The sequence below is a fragment of the Nyctereutes procyonoides genome, unplaced genomic scaffold (assembly GCF_905146905.1).
Source record: "Nyctereutes procyonoides isolate TBG_1078 unplaced genomic scaffold, NYPRO_anot_genome, whole genome shotgun sequence".
In the NCBI taxonomy this organism is placed as follows: domain Eukaryota; kingdom Metazoa; phylum Chordata; class Mammalia; order Carnivora; family Canidae; genus Nyctereutes; species Nyctereutes procyonoides.
Window position 1 is genome coordinate 8,347,547 of NW_026575036.1, and position 25,132 is coordinate 8,372,678.

The 25,132-nt window shown below is 35.4% G+C and overlaps 1 protein-coding gene across 13 annotated transcripts in view; it reads right to left on the reverse strand.

Annotated features, from left to right (window-relative positions):
* Positions 1-386: 386 nt before the first annotated feature.
* Positions 387-25,132, reverse strand: part of SOX5 (SRY-box transcription factor 5) — a 999,299-nt gene continuing 974,553 nt past the window's right edge. For 12 of the 13 annotated variants that reach the window (XM_055318826.1, XM_055318829.1, XM_055318827.1 and 9 more), the window contains 4 exons: positions 15,918-16,026; positions 13,048-13,221; positions 6,982-7,198; positions 387-5,466 (listed from right to left, as the gene is read on the reverse strand). In XM_055318826.1, the coding sequence (XP_055174801.1) occupies positions 5,163-5,466; positions 6,982-7,198; positions 13,048-13,221; positions 15,918-16,026 (804 nt within the window). In that variant the 3' untranslated portion in view covers positions 387-5,162. The remainder of the gene's footprint in view (positions 5,467-6,981; positions 7,199-13,047; positions 13,222-15,917; positions 16,027-25,132) is intronic. The other variant, XM_055318835.1, reaches the window with a different exon arrangement.

Here is a 25,132-nt window from a genome sequence, read left to right on the forward strand (position 1 = left end):
GAGTGTTGAACAATTTAGAAATGTCCATTATTCTAAATTAGATGCCAGCAAGGTGAAAATTACAGTTCCTTGTAATTTCAAAATCTGAAATTTACATTTTTTTTCTATACAAACAGGATAAAATATTAATTTCAAAGTGTAGAAACCCTGCCCCAATGATAGCATCAAGCTTAGGAAAAGAATATTAAAAGTGCTTCAGGCTGTAGGATTTTAAAGTGTATGAGACTCAATTACATAGGAGAGCAGTATCTTTTGACATTATAGTGAGGCTAGATCCCTGTATGAGGAGATGCATTATAAAAAAGTCTGGTGGTCCTTCTTGCAATGTCCACCGCTAAGAATTAACTCCTTAGCTCTCAAAGTCAACTTCAGGAAGTGGGTTTATTTATATTGAAATCTAAATTATTTTCCATACTTTTATTCTTTCCATAATAAAACTAAAGATTATACCTTCATAACAAGAATTGTGAAAAAGAAACACAGTATAATAGGTAAAGAACACATTTGCTGTTTTTATTGGTGCCTTGCATGGCAGTAATACTGAAAAAAGAGAATGCAAAAACAAAAAACAAAAAACAAACAAAAAACAGGTTGGTGGCAACCCACATCTTTTTTTTAAGAGTACATAAACTCCTGTTTTATTTTTATTGTGGCATGAATGGTAACATAAAACCAAAAACATGAAAATATACAACTTATATTACACTATGTGTTATGAACAAAATATAAATCTATAACTCTATGTTATATTTACATAATTATTTATTTTATTAAATTTCAAGTGAGATGGTAGGTTGCACATACTTTGTTTTAAGCTCCAGGCATTTGATTGTCTCTCTTCTACTTTTTTCCCATTTTTACTCATAAAATCCAAAATGTTAGAAGGACTAAGAGCTTTAGAGCCAGTGGAGCTGTATAAATACTGTTTTAGTGAACCAGTGACAGAAACACTGGGAAGGACAGGAATCAATCAGTAGAAAACTTAACACAACATCATCTTCAACTTGGGAAACTGATAGTTATAGGAAATTTTAAAATTAAATACTGTAAAAGCCTGTCTAAACAAAAACGTATGCCCTATAAGACAAAGAGATATCTGAACCACTTTAAGTGGGCTTCATAAATTTCCTTGCAGACCCCATAATTTTTATTTTACTATGAACTTGATAGACAAATATCTTATAAACCTGTTTGTAAATATACAGTTGTTTATTACAATTCAATAATTTACCCATTAGGATGAATGAAGATGTAATTATTTTTTGATGTTTTAAATGTGTTATATGAGATTTCCTCTAGGAACAGTAACAACTTCTGGATTAAGAAAATATCTGAAATTGGGATCACAAAATAGTTAAGGATAATTTTCTTTAAATGAATTAAGGGAAAAAGTCTACTCTGAAATCAAAGCTATGAAATAATTTCATCAAAGAAAACTCTTTTATATTTGTTCCTTATAAGAGGATTTGGTTTCAATAATAATTATGTTCTTTGGGAGGGATTTTATTCATGGTGAACTCTTAAATGCAGATGCCAAATAAATGTTAAAAATTGACTTAACTAATTTAGGTATAAATGTACTGAAGAATAGTTTTGTGTTGTATCCAATTGCAGTAACTAGCCAGATCATGGTAACTTGTAAATGAGCAACTTCAACTTATTTTCTCCAGTGATGTTCTCTTAGATTCCTATTAAAACATGACTATTTTTGTAGGAACTGGTTACAATAGCCATAAAATGAGAGTTCAGGCAGGATTATTCCTCAGTACCGGAGGGGTGCACGCGTGTGCACGAGAACGAGAGAGACAGAGAGAGAGAGAAAGAGAGAGATATGTGAACAGGGAGGTAGGAAAGGATAGAGAAGGGAAATGTTATCTTCATTTCAGTTTGATCTTACTCTCATTTCCTCTCCCTTAGCTTTTTTGATCACCATGGGGCACGGAGAAAGAATACAAGGTTTTAGGATCCTTTACAAAAATGATAAACCAATTGAATGCCAAAAAGGCAATGTGTTAACACAGTAAGTTGCTATTCATAGCACCTTTTATCAAATGACTTCAGAGCACGTTAAACATCAATATGATTTTTTTTGTTGTTGTTTTCTTTTGGGGGAAAACTAAGGCAAAGAAATTGAATGAATTCCAGTGAATTCTGTATCAGAATGAGAGAACAGAACGCCAAGCTCTGGACTTCCTGTTTTCGTCCATGCGTGGTGTAGTGTCTCTGACATAAACCTAACTAAATAAAATTAACTTCTGAATTTCAGCAGTTAAAGGTCACCATTAAAAATTTCGTTTTCCCCTTCAAATAAAACAAAATAAAGAACAAACAAAGAAGACCAAACAGAAGTGTTTTGTCAATTCACTGGTAAGTGTGTTAGAATTGGTTTCAGCCTGTGATTGCCCTCAGTGGCATCTACCTGGAGCTAAAACAAAGTATTCTCGTAGCCCAAAGTCATGAAATGAAAACAAAGCATTTTTATAATGTGGTGTAAAATAAGTATCCAGCAAACGTGAGAGGTGAACCCACATAAGTCAGAAAGAATTTGTTAACAAAGACAAAGAACAAATTTTTAAAAATCTGTTTTCACATTGTACATAGTAACGATATAAAACGAGTGTCTATTTTCTTTTCCTTATCCAGAGTGCTTAAAAACAACAAATAAAAACAAAAAAATTGGCTCTAGATGACTGTGGCAATTAAATAACTAAATGAGTGATGAGAGCATAAGTTAATTAAGATTGAACATGACCCTCCTATTCACTCCTTTGTATGAAACACCAGAACTTGACATTGTTGGGGCCAAATTTTTAAAAAGGAGAAAACTTATTAAAGGAGAAGTAAAATTGTGTGGGTGAATGTGTGGTGTGTGTGTGTGTGTGTGTGTGTGTGTATAAATATATATATATATATGAGTTGGAAGATGGAAATTTGTTTTAAATATCTAACAGCTTATTGGCTGTACTTCCAAATCAGAGGAGAATAAAATAGAGAGGGAGAAATAAATTATACATAACTTACTAATCTGGGAACAGCTGACCATTATTATTATTATTACTATTATTATTATTATTATTTTATCATCATCATCATTACAACACTAGCAAAAAGAGGCAGTTCAAATGAAAATACAGTCATCAAAAACGAACAGAAACGAAACAAAATCTCTGACATGCAGGATATGATCAGCTCCTCCAAGCAAAACCCCAGAGCAAGTCTTTTGAGAGAGAGAAAAATAAAAAGGATTTTTTTTCTTATTTATATGTAAATACCAAACTTTTGGGTCAGGTTGGAGCAGTGGGATAGGCAAATGATGACTGGAGTGAAAACCATAGCACATCCAAGCTACTGGTTGGAGTATTTACTGTCTGATGCTTCAGTACAAATAATGGCAATTGACTTTAAATGATTTTGCATTTATTTGTACAAGCCCTATAACTGCCTTGGCATTTGGCTGGCAAAACCTAAATAACCAGTTCTGTCACCATCACTTGTTGCTCTCTGCACATACTCTGTTGGAACCAAAAATTGGACTTCAGTGGATTCATCTTACGGCAAGGGAAGATTAGTGGTGAGGATCACTGGGTTCAGCCAGGCTCCATTTTGTTGGGCTGCCATGACTTTTAATCAAATCCTGCTTTTTATGGTATGGGATGCACGTGGCCCACAGTTATGAAATGCAAATGGCCTCCGCCTCATTTCATGGAGAGATGAAAAATACCTTATAAAATCATCAGTTCCATTTCCTGATCAGGAAAGGATGGAATGTTGAAGAAATAAGCTAATCCTGTGTTTCTGGAAAATGGCCAAATATATTCAAGGAAAACAATGATTGCTTTGCTCAAAGTTATCAATAGGAAAAACAAACAGAAATCATTAAGTAGCAAACATTAGTGGAACCAACTGACCAGGAAGAAGGGACATCTGGGAACAGTTTGCTAGTAGCTTCCATGTATACATGCACACCTCTATTACACAGGGCCGCTTGATCCATCCAATAATATTAGAAATTTAAAAATATAATTTCTGAGCCCTATCTTGGTTGTCATTTGAAGTGCAAAGTCAAGGTCAAGGTTGCTTCCAGACCAGTCACTTAGGAGGATGTGGGATTTCATCCCCAGATGTGGGTTTAACTCACAATGGTTCAATGTTATTCCTATTAGTACCATAATCACACACATACATACACACAAAAATCCAAGATCAGAAAATATTTTTTCTCTAAATTTCTTATGTCTCTCTCTCTCTCTCTTTTCACCTGAGAACAGCACCTACAGTTTCCATTTAAAAAAAAAAAAAGTCAAATCTCACCAGCTGCTGGTATTTCAGGTTTTTCAAGGGATTGTCTAAGATATAACACTGTCCTAACTTAAGAAGGAACAGGAAAAAGGAAAGGAAAAAAAAAGAACTGGGTCAACACTTCAGTACAAATTTGGCACTTGCTCAAAGATGTAGTGTGGTGTGCAATAGGTAAAGAAAGTCCTCTACAGAAAATAATTGCTTATTTTGTGGTGGATAGCAAGGAAGTTAAAAACAGGCTCTTTTTCCCTCTTCCCCCCCATGCACAGACTTCCATCTTTAAAGTATAGAGATGGAGAAGGTGGAGAGAAGTAAAGAGAAATTCATCTTTCTTTTTTTCTGTCAGGTGCATTAAAAAAAAAATAAAGGAAAGGAAAGAAAAAGAAAAAGGAAAAAAACCCAGAAACCCCCAAAAACAAAACAAAACTTATTTCTTTTTTAAAAATTGTAGCACAAAACAACAAAACACATTCACAAGCCACTTGTTGGCACTGTGTACCTGAGTGAGAATTTCTAGAACATTGTAGAACAAACAGCCATAAAGTTTATTAAAAAAAAAAAAGTTGACGGGTAAGACTTCAGTGCTTGGATGTAGCAGCTGAATTACTGGCATTATTTTACCCATAGCTTATTTCAATCTCTTGTTGTTGATATTGTTGTTTGCTTGTTTTTTTTTTTTTTTTTTTTCCTTTCCAAGCCTTTTGAGGCTGAGGTCTATTAGTCAGCTGATGTCCCAACTATTTAAGACTAACAGTTAAAGTAACAGTCAGTGTATGAGAAAGTTAATGTGCTTGGCCACTGGTAAGGATGAACCAGCTAGGGCTTCTTTAAGTCCTAAGGTCATAACAATCTTTTGACCCTTATCAGTTGGCTTGTCCTGCAATATGGTTTTCACTGTCACTCCCATAATCTACATCTGGATCATCCTCTTCCTCATCGAACTCATCATAAATTTCTCCATTGATGTCCTCAGCCTGTATCTCCTCTTTGATATGTGGTTCCTCTCCTTTCACACCGTAAGTGCTCTGGATAACAGGCATCCCAGGCTCCGGGCTGCTGGACACGCTTGAGTGCTCCGAGGGCAGGTGAGGGGAGGGCATTCCGGCCATGGCGATGGCTCCAGGGTACACAACACCAGCAGTGGCGATGGGGATCTGTGCTTGTTGCCTGCAGAGAGGAATTCCCCCCCAAAAAAGAACCGTGGGTGAGGGAAACTTAGATGCAGGTTTTACTAGATAACGAACTTGCTCAGTTTGTCCAATTCTGTGATGTCAATACCTTACTTCTGTATAGCGCTTTACAGATCACAAGGCTTTTATATGTGTTACCTTTTGGATTCTTAAAATAATGGTTTTATTACTATCCTATTTTATGGGAAAAAGAAACCCTGAGATGCAGAAAGCTTAAGCAGAACTTGACCCCAGGTTCATTTTTCCTCCACTGTAACACCCAGCATTTTAAGAAATAATTAAAGATAATGCAATTTTCATGGAAAACCCCTAAAATATTGATAGTCCTCAAAATAAAACCTTATTGCTCAGAACTGACCAGTATCACATTGTCCACCTGGTCCCTGCAATAGTTGGGGGGATAGGAAGCAGGCCAGCCTCATGGGTGTACAGCTCTGCAGCTATACAAGGACCTGGGCTTGAACAACCCTATGCTTGGTTTAAAGTTCTGTTGCCGCAGTCTTAAAATCCTAAACTTTTTAACAGGAGCCCCCACATTTTCACTGCACTGGGCTCTACAAATTATGTAGCTGGTCCTTGTGGGAAGGGATTAATAGATGACGTTCAGTTATGCCTTCTTTCATTCATTCATATGCTAACTATTTCCTCAGTGTTGGGTTTCATGCTCAGCTTTGCGAAGAGTCAGGCACTGGGATATAAATCAGAGGCCACGGGACAGAGCAGGCAGGCTCTTTCCAGGGAGGACAGGGCAGACTTTAAAAGTTTTTTTTCTAAGGTATCCTCTGACCATTTTCAGAACAGTATTTTATTATTCTAAGCATCTCTCCGGAATCTTACTGACTTCTGTTCTAGATATGAACATCTTTATTTCTGTGCTTTCTGAGAAAATTCTGCAGAAGCCATGAAGTTGCAGGCAGCATAATAGGACACCATAGGCAGCCTTGCCATAGGAAGCAGGGTAAAACCTCCTGAGAGCTACATTCCTAATTCAGAAGAAAGCTCTCCCATTCACAACACCGTTGTGCTCTAAATAGAGTCGCCACTACGAGATCTACAAAGGTCACGGTGTGCCTTGATAGCACCCAAGTCCCTCTATATTCAAAAGCAAACACTTCTGTTGAAATCATTTTTGTGTTGTATTATCTCAACAAAGATGTTGTGGAACTTGTCAATGTGAAGCCCTGGAAGTAATGAAAATCAACAAGGGAAAGAACCCACGATACTTCTCTGTTTTCAGTAGTGAACTTCAGAACTATTTACTTTCAGATATTTTATTTTTAAGCCCGTTGTTAGGAGAGTTCATGCTAGAGCCATTGTTCTAGGCACTTGGAGTCACTTCGTATGGAGGTATTCTTTGTCAGGAGCATGTGGGGGACAGTCAGGATCTTTTTCAAAATGCTGCCTCGCAACCAAACAACTATGTTTCACATCCCATTATATATAGCAAGAAGCATTCTCTATGAAAAAAAAAAAAAGACAGAAAGGCGCATACCCAACATTGAAGTATTGTCGCATTTCCTGCCGCCTGTTCCGCATGATTGCCTTGTATTCACCAATGCGCAGCTTTTTGCCATCCACAAGGCAGGTGCGCTTTGGCCTGGGCTTGTATTTGTAGTCGGGGTACTTCTCCAGGTGCTGCTTGCTGAGACGGGCTTGCTCTTCATAATATGGCTGTTTCTCTAGGTTTGTCATAGCTTTCCAGCGAGATCCTGGGAGAAAAAGAAGGTTGAGATACCAATTTGCACAGCTGCTCAGGTTCCTAAAAAGGCAGAACTGAGAACAAGAAAATCTAAACCCAGAAAAGACATAAAACCCAGAAAGACATAAAAATATGATTGATTAGCAAGCTACGACTCAAGAGATGAGATCCCATGAGAACAGAGGTGTTGGTGGCTGTGTCCGCAAGGAAACTGTATCCAAAGATACAAACACGGAGCATCTATTTTTTTTTAATTTTTCTTGCTGGAATTAATAATTTAGCCAACTGAGTATATCATATATTTAAAAGCTCATGGATAACTTAAAGAATATACCTTTCATTTCCATGGTACATCATGATATAGTTCAACTGTGAACTAAAAAGCTATGCAAAAATTTATTATACATTTTCAATCTGTGGCTAATTATCTAGTTATGGAGTAGTTTTACATGGGGGCACATTACTTACTACAAGGGTTTCTAACATATACAATTCTCCTCAAAATGTTTAAGTCTGCTTTTATGAATGATTGCATTTAAAAATTCATTTCATTAAAACTTTAATTACAAAAAATATATATTAATTAACATGCACTCAGTAACTACTGTGTGCTCGATACTGTGCTAAAAACTTTATGTTAAGTGTCTCATTTTTATCTTTCACTGTAATCCTGTAAGGTAGTTATTAACATTTATACCTACTTCCATAGATGAGAAAATTGAAGTTCAAATAGATGAAGTAACTTACCCAAGGTCACACAACTATTAAACTGCTAACCTGAGACTCAAACTCGGGTTCGATGTAATTGAAAGTATGCTACAATGTATGTTGTATGTTTTTACATACCTAGACCCACCTATCTCTGCAGAGGTCAGAATTACACCAATAAGTATGTATGGGGTCAGATTTTTCTCTTAATAAAACACTTTCAATAATATATAAAGATGTCATTTCTTGTGACATAGTATGCATTAATAATATCAATCCCAATTGATTTTCCCCTTCTTTTCTTTTTGACTTAGGTTTGAATTCAACTAGGATTGAAAAAAATGTTCGGAGCTTAATTAAAAATATTTATGCTCATTCTCAATATAAATGTGATTTAAAGCTTTGATTCTATTACTGTGGCTATGTATAGTAGTAAAAGTAGTAGTGGTAATAATGTTTCTTAAGCATGTGAGGAGAATCTATTTTCAGAAGAAGTGTGTTTATCAGTAAGTAATCAGCTCAACTCTGCTCAAATGCACAAAGACCAAAATAACTGGAATTGGGAGTTCCCTACCAAATGTGTTCTGGTACGGAAGTCTTTACTTGCCTTCCAAAGTTATCTAAGCAAGATCTTAAGGCTTTCAAATGGGTTCATTATTCAACCATAATTCCGTTATCTCAAATGCAAATAGCTCACTGATAAACAGTTCTTCCCTAAAAGTGCTGACAATTCCTCAACATGTACTGTTATACGTATTAAAGAAATATGGTAAATATGGGACGATACTCTTCCCTTAGAATTCTTTCCTATTGGAACAGATGTTGCCTGGGTGGATATATCCATGGAGGTATTAACAAAAATTTATAAAATATTTTTTCCAATATAGACAGCCATTATAGTTTATTCTATTTACTACAGAAATCCAGATTATGGTTCAAATAATATAGTTTATGTTTCCATTCCTTTCTCAAACTTGTGTTTAAATAGCCACATCCAATAATCTGTAGGTACAATCTCAAACTCTATATTGCCCAACATTATTCTCTAGAGGTACTGTAAACCATTATGTTATTCTCAGGGCAAATATAAATACAGGTAAAGCTATAATACTATTGAACTAGAATGAATTCTTTTTGGGAAGTTTCTTACAAGTATGTACAATAGGATTTTAAACCTCAGATCAGGGAGTGCCAAAGTGAGCTTACCAGAAATAATTTACTTAAGAATCAAAGCAATACACTGAAAGATGGACCTATAATGGTTGACTTTAAAATGTCCTAGCTTTATTATTAGACAGAACAAAGAAACTAGCATTCTCATTTAGAATAGGATTTGCTAGGGGTTCTTCTCTAAGTTTAAATGTTCTGTAAGCTCAAAAAGAATACATTTCTCTATGGAGAGGGAATGTTTATGCCTCATAGTACCTGCCTCAGAATGTTATAACTCTTCTTAGATTTCCTACTATGTGCATCACGCTGTATTAATTATTGGATATGCAGTGGTGAATCATCATGTTCCTTATCTTCTTGAGGCTCATATTCCAGTGGAGAGGAAATACATTAAGCAGCTAATTCAAAAATTTATTATTTTAATTACAATTGTGGAAAGTACAGGAAGCTCTAAGACCATGGTAAGAAGTTGAGATCAATCTTTTGTGGGTCAGGAAGGCTTTGCTGTGACTCCTTTAGGAATCAGCCAGGAAGAGCCTTCTGTGGAGGAAGAACAGAATAGTCAAGTGGAAAGGGGGATTAGAGGAACTTAAAGAAAGTTGATCTGGCTGAAATGCATAGGAAAATATATATGTATATACACACATACACACATATATATGGTAAATAAAAGATATATATTTATATAAAGATAAAATAAATATACATATATAATAAAAGATGTGTAAATTCTCAAATTGGCTCCTAAATCTAGAATGAACTGGTATCACAAAATATTTAGACATTTGATAATGTAATTTCCCTGGAAGTATCACTGAATCCTAAATTACATTTTAAAAGCCGGCCATCTCATGGTTATGTCTTTTTAAAATGGAGAATTAAGTAGCCTACGCACTGTCTATAGTTGGCAAAATGGCTAACTCTTCTGTTTTATGACAGTGCAGAACAAATAGTGTTTTGATTTGGTGGTAAATGCAGTTTTCATTTTTTAAAGATTTTATTTATTTATTTGACGGGGGGGGGAGAGAGAGAGAACACAAGCAGGGGGAGGGGCAGCGGGAGACAGAGAAGCAGGCTTCCCACTGAGCAAGGAGCCCGAGGTGGAGCTCGATCCCAGGACCCTGGAATCATGACCTGAGCTGAAGGAAGATGCTTTACGGACTGAGCCACCCAAGCACCCCCAGTTTTCATTTTTTAGTAATGACTCTTGAATAGGGTCAACCAAAGGACAGGTTTGGTTTTGGTTTTAATGGCTTTGTAGGTACCACATCCAGTGTATATAGCTACGATGTGAACCCAGGGACACTCTGGATGTGCCTTGTAGGTTTCTCCAAAAGAGATGAAAAGATCTACTTGATTTGGGCGTGGCTGGTTGCTTACCCTGGACCACATATAGGGAGTAAGCTCCCTGCGTATTTCAAAAGACTGGCCTTTTACAATGGAAAAATGCAAAAGGACATTTATCCTGATGATAAAGAGGAATATTTAATAAAAAAAAATCTGATATTCAAAATAAGAACAACAACAACAAAAAACAGTCTTGAGAGTACTCTTTTCCTTTCTAAATCTGGCAATACAATAAAAATGAAGTTTGAGCTGAGCAGCATTGTCACCTCCATGGGGTCTGTAATGAATTTGCACATTTTACTCCAACTACTGTATATCTAATCAGAAAAAGATGTCCCCCATCCCCTGATCTAGCGCCAAACAGTAAAAGGTGATTCCTTATGTTAACAATTTCAGCAGAATGGCTTATTAAAACCAGATTTTAGGGTATTATAAAATGCTTAGAAGCCCTTTAAAATGTCAACTAGGATCCCCAGAGACTACGTAAAATGTCAACCCAGCTCAAGCGCCGGTTTTAAGCAGAATGAATTAGCAGCATGCTGTCGGAGGCTGTTATCCAAAACAATCAGTAAAGAGGAAAACATCAAGCTTTCTTTGTACTTTTATATGAAATGGGCCAGTTAGAATGATCTTGTGGATATTTGAAGATCACTTATTTATTTGAAGCAATGACCAAATATTGAGGTCCCAAACCTCAGGTCCCCCCTCAGTAGTTTTTTTCCTGCTATATCTTCAATGAACACAATTCTATGGAAAAGTCTAAAATTAGGCAGCACTTTTTTTCATGTAGTCCATTATGTTATAATCATACGGTCATTCTAATATTCTTGTCTTCAACCCAGAAAGAAATTCTTGCAGTTAGTCATGTGTCTCCTATAAAATCTTTTGCTGCATTTCCTAAAGTATTTCATATCATCAAAACTGTTATTTCTCTTTTACTTAGGATAAAGTTTTAAGCAGTGATTATCACTTTTCCAGTATTTAGACAAAAGTACTGAATGATATAAAGACAGTTTAAACAATCTTATTATTTAGTTTTCTCATTTTGACATTTTGGGATTTCTAATTTTGTGATAATGGATACATTAAAATATGGAATATGCTTACATAAAATATTTTATTCTTTTCTAGACTTTTCCCAAATGGAACAGGTGTGACATCTTTTTAAAAATGGGAAATTTCATATGGAAGGTAGGATATGGTCATAAAAAGGAAAAATAGATCAGAGATTTTAGAGATGTAAAAAATGTCCATTTCCTTTATCTGTAAATGTTCACATTTTCTTTTTTTTAAAAAAACTTTTTTTTTAAATTTATTTATGATAGTCACAGAGAGAGAGAGAGGGGCAGAGACACAGGCAGGGTTGAAGCGGGCTCCAAGCACCGGGAGCCCGATGTGGGATTCGATCCCGGGTCTCCAGGATCGTACCCTGGGCCAAAGGCAGGCGCCAAACCGCTGTGCCACCCAGGGATCCCAATGTTCACATTTTCTAAGCTTAACATACTCTTCTTATCTTTTGCGATCATATTAATCTAAAGATCTTAAAATCATTTTAGATGAAAATTGAGACATAAATTTAAGTGGTTAATGGTCTTTATTTTCTTGGTTGTTTTGATCTCATTACAAATGTACACTGTGGACTGGGTGGCATCTATTCCCCCAGAGTAATATGAGAATTTGAGAATATGGGAGCATAAAAACACATGTGTATGTTTAGTAACTACTTTTAGACGATCAGTTACTTAATGTAAAGGGATAAAAGAAACACCATACTTGCATTAAATGCATGTAATTCCAAGTGCATTATGGATTCTAATAAAGCTTTAGTTAACTTAGAGAAATGTTACTTATTTGTTGAAGCCCAAATTTGGAGTTAGGTGTTCGTATTCTATTTTTGTTGTTTAGCTCTTAGAAGTCAGAGAGTAAGTTAGGTTGCTTAGGTTATCCAGTAGCTGGCCATCACACCATCTGAAGATGAAGAAGATGAAGATGATGATGATGTCAAGTGAACAGCACAAAGGAAATGGAATTTTCCCTTCCTCTATCCGGGACATAAACTGGTATACAGTAGGCCTCTTTATAATCATTACTCTTACCTCTCACCCATCTTTTCTGTATGCTTCAGTGTCTAGGTATGTAAGGCAAATAGTGAAATATAAATTAAAAATTGCACCACATGCTACATCCTCTTGTGTCCTGACAATCTAAACTGATTTTCAATTCTAGTCCTGGAACAATCATCACCTATACCTCCATCCCTACCACGTGAAGAATACTGTAATCCAAAGGAAAAAAATAAATATAGTCAATACCATTATCAAGTGGCTCACAGGAAAATAACTTTTTCTTATTCTTAGCACAAAATATTTCTAGATTTTAAAGAAGAGAAAATATTACAAAAATTAGTATAGAGACACACAACTAAATTAGCTAAAAAAAAAAAACTAGGCCTATTTCTCAACACACATAAAATATCTGTCATCAGAAGAAAAGCCTCAATTAATGGTGCTTATTTTTTAGATAAGCAGATCACATGAACTGCCTGGCCTCCAAAGCCAGTACCTTTCAACAGCTGCAGAAAGCAGAGCTGTACATTTATTCCATACATCACATAACCATTAGTATGTTTCTTACCCAATATCTTGCTGATGTTGGAGTTGTGCATGTCAGGAAAGGCTTGAAGGATTTTCCTTCGTTCATCTTTAGCCCACACCATGAAGGCATTCATTGGACGTTTTATGTGGGGTTCATTGCTACCACGCCCTCTGGATTCTCTATAAATTCTTGATTCTGAGACTCCAGCACTTCCTAAAAATAGGGAACATTACTTTGTATGAGTGTTAAGACTTGGTAATTCTCTCCTTTGTATTGTTATTGAATATTTGTCTAGTGAAATATGGATTCAAGTCTGTTAAAATATAAATATAAAAAGTACATCTGATAAGAGTACTTTTGGTTCTTGAGACAGAATGCTTGTTTATGAAGTTTTTGTGATAAGCCCTATAGTGGCAATTGTCAGATCTGCATTTTTAATCCATTTCTAATATATTTTTCCTTTTATTCAATGGATTATGGACTGTGTCACCATCAATTTTTAAGAGGACACAAGAAACTTGAATATATAATCTTTGACGCAAATTGGAAAGAGAATAGTTGACGCATACCAATAGGCATTCTGGTACCATAGAAATATTAAATAGATGAAGGATTTCATAAAATTGTGAAACGTTAATCTGTTTGGCATGATGGATGACCACAGGTAAGGATATATCTCTGCTACCTAAAGACAGCCAGAACAGTAGCCATGTCCATTTTCTCTCCTGAGGTAACATAAACAAAAATGCTGCTGAATAAAAATTTGAGGTTAAAATGCAATATAGAAATTCTTCTGTAATGTGTTTGGCTTTTCCTGGCAATTTTGTGCTAATAAATGCATGAACTATGCTGAGACATTAATGATAGCCTACTCACCAGAAGGTATCTAAAAATGGTAGGGGGAAGAAAAAAGAACAGTTACACTACTATGGTTTCCTAAGAAGTTCACAGCCTCATATTTAGGGGAAACAAATAATATATTTATTTCCCTGAATTTTCTCCCTAATGTCTAAAGTTATGCAAAGGGACCCACTGTAAGTTCCATTCTGGTCTGCAAGACTCATGATGATAAAATATGACCAAGAGCCACAGTGGAACCCTTGGGAGCTGCCTTCGCCCCTCTAGGCTTCATGTGACTTTGCGAATAGTTTCACCAGAGTAAACAGCTTCCAGAGATACCTGAGTTTAGGCAAAGAAGACCAAGAGGAGCAGCAAGAAACACAGAACTGCGATACTAAGTTTTCCAGGGGTGTCATAAGGAAATATGGAAGAGATGTATTATTTTGGTAGCATATAAAATTTTGAAACAATTTGGGATTTCTAGAGGTTGTATCATTAATAAAAGCGCTGCTTTTTCTTTCTTCCCTCATATCTCTCTTCCTGTCTTTTCTCAATTAGAAGGAATGGGAATCAACCAAAATAACCCGGACCTAAAGACCTCTAGAGCAGCAAACAAGAACACGGCATACCTGTTGGTGGAGTTTCACATTATTTCTCATTCATAGTCTTTGGTCTGATGAAGATTGGAAAATATTTGCATACAAGCATGACTGAATTTAACAAATAACAGCAACAAAATCTTGATGTTTTAATGCTGATTACTATGGGTATATTTTATCATGCTAATACAACTTAAAATTTATGAAATGTGTTATTACCGGTAATTGTCTTTTTATTGACAAAAATGAGTGCTAATATATGGCAACATCTTTCTAGAATGGGTTGTAACTAGCAAATGATCATTTGCACATCTGCTTTTTCTTGTTCTTACACCTTACAGCAACATAAGCAATAAAATGAACATTAGGCAACTTCATCAAAGCTAAACAAGCTCTTTATGTGTACTTAGGCCAGGTTTATCTTAGCCAAGTGAGGAAGAAGATAGAAGGAAATGTTTGGATCCAACAGGCCAGGAAAACACTGACTTTTGTTGGATATCCAACTGAATAAAATTCAGTTTTGATAAAATTATCTGGCTAAATGCTCAAATTTGGCTAGTCTCTTGGCTAGGACAGAACTGCACTTAAAAGTGGAATTGGCCCAAGGCACAGAGTAGACAACTATGTATTCTGGGGAATTCAAGACAATCTCTGTCCTAAAGTATGCTTCCTAATGGTTTGCTCTGGTGCAGTCTTTTCTATATGCAGGGAACTCTCTACAATAGTAACAAATTTGAGGACAGTGCTCTCAAAATGCCTGTACAGCACTTGACACTAGAGGGAAGTTCCCAGGAATAGTGCTTTCTTCTTTTTCTCTCTTTGCTGTGTTATTAAAATTAGAGTGTCTATTTAATTAGTTGTCATTGGGGATGTTTAGGAGGTTCAGAAATGATGCAGACAACAGAACTCTCGAGGCATGTAAAGAAAGCATGAGGCTGTGAGCTGGCATTCTAGTTGGGTTATAAAGGGAGGGGAGGGAGGACACTTGACTGTATAGTAGACAGTGTAAGAGTGAAGGGTTCCAAAATGCAAATGTATATATATATATATATATATATATCCTGAAAATGTCCATTTAGTGTTGGATTTTGGTCAGAGTTTGACAAATTAAAGCTTGAAAAGAGAGTATCTGAGAGTATTTGCTTCAGAATCATGCCATCTTGAATCCAAGACCTGCCACTAGTACTTATAGCCCTGTTATCTTGGAGAAAAATGATTCAAAACTCCCAGGGGTTAATCTCTTTGTTTGTAATAGTATTTATCTCACAGGTTGTGCTAGAAATTAATGAGATGATTTATGCAAAGCACTCAGCAGATTGCTTGGCACGTGGGAACTGCTCAGTACATGTGAGCACTTATTGTAATGATCAGGTAAAGGTGGCTATCATATATACATTTTAGTAGTTTTAACTGGCACTAAATTGACACTTCTGCACACTATTGGAATATATGTGAACAATTTTCACAAACCATCAGAATCTCCACTCATGTTGAAATCCATCATGGCATGGCTAAATTTTCCTTCTTCATTCTGTTTAACTGCCAGTTGCTGAGTCAGACTCTCCAGTGTTGTTTTTTCCTTAAAAAAAGAAATTTATAATGAGAGCTCAATCTGGAAATTATAATTATTCAAAGACATTTTTTTCTTGGGCCATATATAATACATTAGCTTCTGGGAGGGACAGAATGTGGATTTATTCACCTTTGCACATTCAGCACATTATGCTGAGGTAATTGAAGCAAATGATCAGCGGGGTTTCTGAAGGAATTCTGATTCTTAGAATCCCCAGTACAGTCTTGGCATTTGGGTTTGGTACGCCTAAGGGGTATATATGCTGGGATCCTTGGAGACAATCTTCCTAAATCATAAAATGTGCAGAGAAATTTCATGAAAGCAACCTGTTTTACAACATTTGGAATGCCTTTAATTTTAGCCAGACAGTAGAAGTATAGGAGTGGCATGGGGCCCAGAGAAAGTCTTCCAATAGTCAGGTGACCAACTGATAGAAACATAATTCATAGTAGTGCCCTCTGGTTGCCATCTCCCTAAATGCCATCTGCATTCCTCATGCAAGGGTAATGAAGACGTTTAAATATTCATTGCTAATTGCTTGTCAAGTCTCTGTACATTCGATGTGAGTGCCTGCTACTTGGACCACAATTTGATTTGGATTGCTAAGCCAAAATATTGAGTTGGCGAATTATTTGAGATACAAATACACCAAAATTAGATCTGCAAAGACATCAAGTCATTTAAAAGCATGCAGTGCATCATTTGAATTCATGGAGAATATGGCATTACAAACTAAATTATTTTCAAGGAAAATATAACACCAAATTTAAACCACATGAGATATTAAACTATTTCCAATTAAGTAACTGGGTGATTTTATGACAAGAAAAAGCATACAATGAAAGGTTTACAGCTTTTTCTAACACTTTCCATCATGGCTCTGAGGATGACTTGGTTCCAAAATAGTTTTAAGAAAAGCATCTATCGGATTTCATAAAATTTTCTCAGGTTGTTTTATAATTATTTACTTCATTTTCTGAGGAACACCATCATGAACTGTACAAATGAACCACATATACTGCAGGATAGCTATTGACACAATAAAATGTTCACAGAAAATAATCAACTATTTAAGATAATTGTATTTCAGGTAAAGGGCCCAATTAATGTTCCCACCAAGAACCATTAGGGTATTGATATTCTTAATATAGTACATGCTTTATTTCTGCAAAATCTTTGACAGTATTACAATTGTATGTACTAGATAAAAAATTCTCTCAATTTAGTGGCTTTGGAGCTCCTATTCATCAAAGTCTGTACATGATTTAGTAAAAAAAAAATATTTAATTGTCAATTAGTATAAAACACAGCAGGGAAATTTGAAACAAAATATTTGATATCAACTCTTGTTCTACAGGATTACATAGTACTAAGTTGAAATAAATTACATATTTAAAAATGTAGGATATGATTCAATTAGTTTGTGTGAAATTGGTATTTTCAGCTGCTTTATATGCTCTGGATTTCTTTTCCTGAGAGAGTCTGCTGTATATATTCAGCTGAGAACAGGAGCATCAAGGACACCAGCTTAACAGACTCTTTATAGTAAATGTAGCTGTTAAAATAGAAGACAGTTACATTAAAAATAAACAAAAAACCACACATTCCATCAACATGATATGATAGTCTCCAGTCAATGAAGACTTTACTATTTTTGGGGAATGTTCTAGGTATGGATTGCCTCTCAGGTTTTGATTTAATTGTGTATAAGGCAATAATGCTATATATTTTAGAGAGAGTTTTCCATTCTGAAGCAGTCTTTTCAGAAGAAAAAGCAAAATGAAGGCAATTGGAGTAGAAAGAGGACAAGATGTTGAGTGACCTCTAAGGTTCTGAGTTCAGCTGTATGAATCTAGTGCCATCTTACCAAGAGGCTAAAATTAGCAAATGAGGTCAGGAAACTAACCATGAGTTTTTACAGTAAGTAACCTCCAATTATCTACCCCTAAAGTACACAGCATAATAAAATTATTTAATTAATTACCCAAAATGGAATTGACAATACTTCCCAAGAGTCTGTGGGTGGGAGACAGCGGAAGTCAACAGGGTAAGCTGCATTGTTTTTGTGATCCTTTGCAGAGCTAATTCTCAGATACGTGAACAGGGAAATGGGATGTGACTGAAGGAATTAGAGGGTTTGTGGTGTGTGTCTTTAATTAAAACATCTTACAACAGCATGTAAATAAAAATGGTAACATTGGCACATTTTAAAAACCCTTGATGACAATAAATTCAGAAGATCAGAAGGAATTGAGGTAAGGGGGCTATACTAAAACCTAAGTGGTTATATGGTAAATATACAGTATATAAAAATACAATGGTCCTGTGGAAAATAATTACCATATAATCTCATATGAATATTGATTTTATAGCAAATAAAAGTGTATATTTAGTTCTTATGTACAGGGGTATATATAAATCTTTATGTGGATAGGAGTTTAGATAATATACTGAAACATCATAAGAATGAGTTGGATTTAAAAATAGTTCTCAAAACTTTAAATCCAATCTATTTAGGTATATAGGAGGAGAAAAAAATCAGCCAAATGTTATAAAGCATGAATGCTGGTACCTTGAGAAGATTCCTCTGATCCTACTCCTTCCAGTTCCACCATCCCTGGCTGTCCCCTTCCCCAAAAAGTCCACTTATGCACTATCATGTCTAAAATTCAACCACTGAAGATTCTGTTCCTTGGATTAAATCTTTACTGAAAGCCTCTTTCCAAATGTGCCAACATTACTAAAAAAAGGTAATATTTTGATTCTCAAAGCTCCTATAATTAAATTAACCTTTTCTAAATAGAGGTACCTGATGGCACCTAGGTAGCTCAATGGATTAAGTGTCCAACTCTTGATATCAGCTCACATCATGATCTAAGGGTTGTGAGATGGAGCTCTGCCTGCATAGGGCTCTGCACTAGCCTTAGAGCCTGCTTGAGATTTTCTCTCTCTCTCTCTCTCTCTTCCTCTACCCCTCCTCTCTTATCCCTCCCCTCTTAATGAATGAATGAATGAATAGAGGCAGCAGAAGCAAAATGAGTGCAGTTTGATATCAGATAGAAAGGGGGTACTTGGGAAGATGCTGAAAATGGGAAACACTTAAGAAAATGAATTTGGGGAAGCAGATAAAATGCTGATGGGCACAAGTGATAGTTTTTTTGTTTTTTACCAATTTAGAATCTTAGTCACATCTGGCTCCAATAAGAAATACATTTTAAGAATTTGTACAGAAAGAGAACACCTCATGCCCCCACTTTAAGATCACTGTTCTTCAGCACAAATCCCATATAGCATTTTTACTTTGCTGCTCTTCAATACTATCCAAATGCTGATCTGAAACTGGCAGATTCACTGATTTTTCTCTCCTCTACCATTTTTCTATCATAAATAAAACAAAAATAAAACAAATAAAACACATTTAAAGAAATTATTGCTAAAACTCTGAAATGCTCTGAGTAACCTCAGAGTAGAGGGTACAAACATTTTAATTACTACAAAGTAGTCAAAGTGAAAGAGTCTTCAGAATTTATAAATAAGGATCAAAAAGATTACCTGTACGCTTTCTCTCTTGAATACAAATTAGCAATCGGATAACAATAAGATTTCCTTTGGAATGAGGACTCCTACCTGGCTAATCAAATCTTATACAATACTGTAGGTTTATTGAGATCAAGGGGTAATGTTAGGCTAAGTCTATTTGTACTTGACAAATCTTCTGGTCCTATGTCAACTGGAACCAAATGGGTTGTATCTCATCTACAGAAGAAAACAATGTCTTAGATCATACATATTTTGGGGGTCAAAAAATGATTCTAAAACCCAGCGTTTAAAGAAGTATTATTACTGTGCTAGTATCCACATAGGCAATTTGGCAGCTGGTCTTAGGCTCTGGGGCTTATTCAGTTGATTTGAAAACAACACATGTATTGTTTGTGCATGACACCAAGCTATGGTGAAAATCAACAAGGAAAGCCAAGAAATATCTAGAGAGGTAAGCAATGAGTTGATTAGAAGTAGTCAGTAAAGATCTGTACATTCTGAATGGCAAAAGACCATAAGAATTAATGAGAAGAGGACATATTTGAAAATATAGAAAATGACCCATAAGGAAATAATGGGTTTGGGGATCAGAAAAATCCTTAACCAAACTCTGTTATATGTATTAGCTATGTTACTTTAGACTATCCTCCATGAGTCCCAGAATCCTAATTTGTAAATGGGGTTTAAATATAGTGATAGATTCTCATCAACTTAAAAAAATCAAGATATCTATGCTTTTAATATCAGGGGAAAAAGTCAATGAGGGAAACTGAAAAAGTAAAGATTCTTCCTAACATATATGAATTACAGGAATAGTTAGCTCAATCTCAGTGTTAAATAACTTGCCATGGTTATGACCTTTTTTTCCCTATGGCTAGAGTAGTGAACAAATATGCATTCAAAAGGAGAATTTTGCTAACAACTCCAAAAATTGTTGAGATATTTTTTTTCATTTCTCTTATCTGTCATCTACAACAATGTATTTAATCTTTTCATTTTCCATTTGATGTCCAGCATGATGGTTTACAGGTCTAGTACATACTTAAATTGAAAACTTCTCCTATTCCATTACTTCAACGTATACAGAAAATAACTAAAAATTCACTGTTTATAAAGGCTCAAGCGAACATCCTGTGTTGATACTTCATAGAGCACACAAAACAAAATAAAAGAAAAAACACACAAAAACTCTGTTTTAGAGGAGGTAGATATTTCCTTAGTTACCTAATCCCAGATTAAACAATGCACAAGGAAATGGTTCCTCTGTTACTCCTTGAAATTGGGATCCGTGTAAGTGATGAGCTTTGCTCCCCAGCAGACACATATACACAAAGAGAGATGGGCTGTGGATCAGCTATCATAATGGACATCCCTGAAATAAAGCTCACAAAGCTATAAAACTCATAAAAAGCACATGCATGAAATGACAGAATAGAGTGTGACTGTCAAATGTTGACTCAGTAACAGTTAAACCCCTTCTGGCTGTACTTTTTTATGGTCTACTTCTATACTAATGACACGGGAGGAAGAATGAAACAAAAAAGGTTTTTAACCCTCCAATTATGTGAACCTCACAGACCACCAAAGAAGATGAAAGATTATTTATAATGCCATAATGATTTATCAGTTGGATATTTTTCTCATCAGCATAAGCAAAATACAAAGAAATAATGCATATGTCTACCCCCTCAACTTCTCAGTTCCACCCTTGCTTATTGAGAATGCCATTTTCTAAAAAATAACCATCCACTTATATAATCTAACAGCACAAATAGGAGAAAAGGCTTTCTTGTAAATTGTATATAAATTATATACAAATATATTTTCTCTCTCTTTCACACACACACATACACAGACACCTACACACACACACACACACACACACACACACACTCTCTCTCTCTCTCTTCCCTTCAAGACTAACAAAAACCCAAGTTGAAGAAATCATTGACTAATTTTACTCTGGTCAAATGCAAATGTATTTATTAGAATATTTCTAGACACATTGGTACTCTGAAATTTGGTATCCCTTGGGAATATTTTCCATCAGAGAATCAGTCATAGAGATATGGGAGCAAAGGGGTTGGAAAGGTCCATAAATGGCCTCTGGTCTAGTCATCTGCAAAATCATCCTTATCTAATCTTGATGTCTTCTTTTTAAAAATCCAGAGATTTCCCTAGTGGAGAAAATCATGAATTAGAGCACATAATTTTTTTCCACAATCTAATTTCCTTTTATGAAATTTGGTAACCACCTTCAGGAAGTGTTTTCTGAAGCATAATTTCACCTAAATTTCTTAGAAACTTAGTTTCCTCAGGCAATCTGGTCAAATTGAAATGTACTGGCAGATCATGTTTTCTTAAAAAGTATTGTGAAGTTGAAGATAGATGAAATGGTTTTGAAGGAAACACATAGTTTCTATGAATTCAAGTCTTCATCCAGATGAATAATTTTCCAAGATAGTAGCATGAATTGTACATAAAATTGATGACTCCCTATCTATGATTTTTAAAGAATTTATTTTATTTTAAATTTTTAATTTACTCATGAGAGACACAGAGACAGAGGCAGAGACATAGGTAAAGAGAAAAGCAGGCTCCTCACAAGAAGCCTGATGTGGGACTTGATCCCAGGAACCCGGGATCATGACCTGAACCAAAGGCAGCCACTTGACCGCTGAGCCACCCAGGCATCCCTAAAGAACTGATTTTAAAGTAGGGGAATTACTAGAAAGTTAATGGCAATTAATTCTAATTTATGAAAGAGAGGAATTTGAGGAACAATGACCTGAGCATGTAATGTATGTTCCAGAAAAGACAGAGCTGATGGTTACAAAAATTAGCTAAGAGCACTTAGCAGAGGATGTAGGGTCAGCAAAAAGCCAGTATGGATTCATTAACAAAAACAATATTGTAATGACCTTAGTTTATTTTTTCTATAGGAAATGTAAGGCAGTCCAGGGGTATTCAATGGCTATAATGTTTTGGACTTTACTCAAGCTTTGGATTATGTTCCTACCAATATCCTTATTGTCATAATATCCTTATGTCATTGCATAGGACCTTGAAAAGGAAAGGAGATGGGAAAACTGGGTAAAAAGCACCAGTCTTTAAAGATCTTAAGAATGAACTTATTTAAAAAAAGAATTAAGTCCTGTTATTTGTGAAAAAAGGGATAGCATTTGGCCATATAAAGTCAAGATATACAATGCTGACCAATGGCTGTAAGTTATCAGGTGAAATGTAACAAACCACAAAGAATTGTGTAATAGTCAGACGTGTCTGTCCATTAAATGAACTGCCTCAAAATGTAAAAAAATTTCCCCTCTCTGAAAATTTTCAAGTATTGAACATATGACGACCTGTCTGGCATATTAAAAATATTGAAGAGGAAATTCAAGGCCCTTTTCATTGTCTTTCAAACCTGCAAATCTATGTCCTACTTTACTGGGCATTTCCTAACACAAAACTAAAAGATTTTGACCAGTGTATAAAACTATATATATTTTCTACCATAAAAGAAAGTTTTCTCAAAAATTTTTGTTTCAAACCATAAGGGCACTCCATTCATAACTGACGATTCCATATCATTTTCTTAAAGTCAAGGAAGATATTTCAAATTGTGAAAAAACATAGTTATTGAGATACATTTTGTGAAGAGACTGTCAAATCCACACAGACAATCAGAGTCACAGATTCAGGTACTTTGTGAAAGACACAGTTATATGCCCAAATTCCACATTACTAATTTAGTCCTTAAAACAGAAAACCACCGCCAGGAACAGGAAGAAGTCACTGAGGCCTGGAGGATTAATGCACAAAAAAGCCACTCAAAGGAATCTGTAGAAAACAGATCAGTCACAAAGAAGGTACACATGAATAGTGTCATGGCAAAATACTGGTCTTGGCTTATTTGTCACAGTGGTGCTTATGGTGTGTACCCAAGGAAAGGGAAGACAGGCAAAGAAAAAACTAAGACCTGAGTTTTCAAATGTTTGTGTTATGTGGTCAGCATTCAACCGAAGTCTAAAAAAAGACCTTGTTATATTTCAAAGCAGGGCAGATACAGATACTGTGCACACTGAGTTAAATCAAAAGGGTTAACGTGAGAAAAACAGGCGGCCAACAAAGAAAAACAATAGAATTCACAACCAACGCAGGATGTCCGGTAGGTGGGAGGGCTGCATAGATGTAAACACAAAACTTGAATATTGTCTGATGTTAATTGTTCTATAAACAATGGGTAACTCAGTCATTGAGCTACGGAAATGTATAGAATTTTTCTCTTCAATTTTTCCTTCTCATGGAATAAAAGCTACAAAACTGTTAGCATTCTTATGAATGTAGCCTCAGTAGCCAGTAGTTACCTCAGTTAAATAAATATAATTGGACTATCTTAAAGAGTCATGGCTTGGTTCAGAAATGCTGGATCTGATGAATAGAAACAGGCACATCAGAGTTATAGTTCACTTTTCAATTATCCATGGTTGTTTTAAGGGAAGGGACAAAAATATATGGATTTGAATAGATATTTAGACTCTCCAATTAATCAACAGCTAAAACTTCACATGTTTTATCAGCACTGCTTACAAGAAGCAAAACAAATAAGATTGAGCACATTTGTTTTGTTTTCCTTGCTCATCCTTTAGTGAAGTGGCTGGGTTAGTGGTTGTGTGGTGAAGAGAGATCTAGGAAGGGAGCAGACCAGGAAAAACAAAGAATGGGAAGAACGATGTACAAATCACGGAGATGGTTATTGCTTAATTGAGATTTTTGTAAGAAAGCCTCAAGACTGTACTGAATCCTACACGTGACCAATGCTGGGGCACAAGCTAATCATCAGGCACTGAGTACTTTCTTAAACTTCATCAGCACGGTCCATTAGAAAAGAGACTGAACTCCAAGCCACAAGACCTTGGTTTAAAAACAGATCTCCCATTGGAATTCCTGTAATCTTCTCAAATCTCATTTTTATTTTTTAAAAGAAAAGATAGGATCCTGTTCTGCTCTTGTCAAAGTACAAGGTTGAAGGCTAATGTGAAATCACTTTGAAAAGGGTAAAGCACAAAATAAATAGCAATAGCCATTATTATTCCTATGATCCATAAGCAAGTCTTTCTCATTTGTAAACAAGGAGGAGCAGTAAGCTAGGAAAGGTTCAATGAGACCCTTTGAAATACATGGCAAATTTGGAATATTTTCCTCATAATTTTTAATCCATATTGCTCAAGTAGTTTGCAATAAGTGACAAAAGAGGATTAATCACACCTAGCAAATATAAGAGGATAACTGAAAAGCAAATGTCTGTAATTATTTTAGTGCTTTAATGTTTAGTTGTCTTAAAGGCAGCTATTCAGTCTTGGGGTTGAGGAAAGGAACAGGGGAGAAGAAAAGGAAAGACCATTCTTAATAGATCAGGTGTTTGAAGAGAACACTTCTGGTCCAACAACAAAAGTGATTCTTACTTTATTTATAGGAAATTTAGAAAAATCAGAAATGTGGGCACATGCATGTCAATTTATAATCCTATCACCTTGACATAACTGTCCTATACTATTCTTCTAGTGTTTTA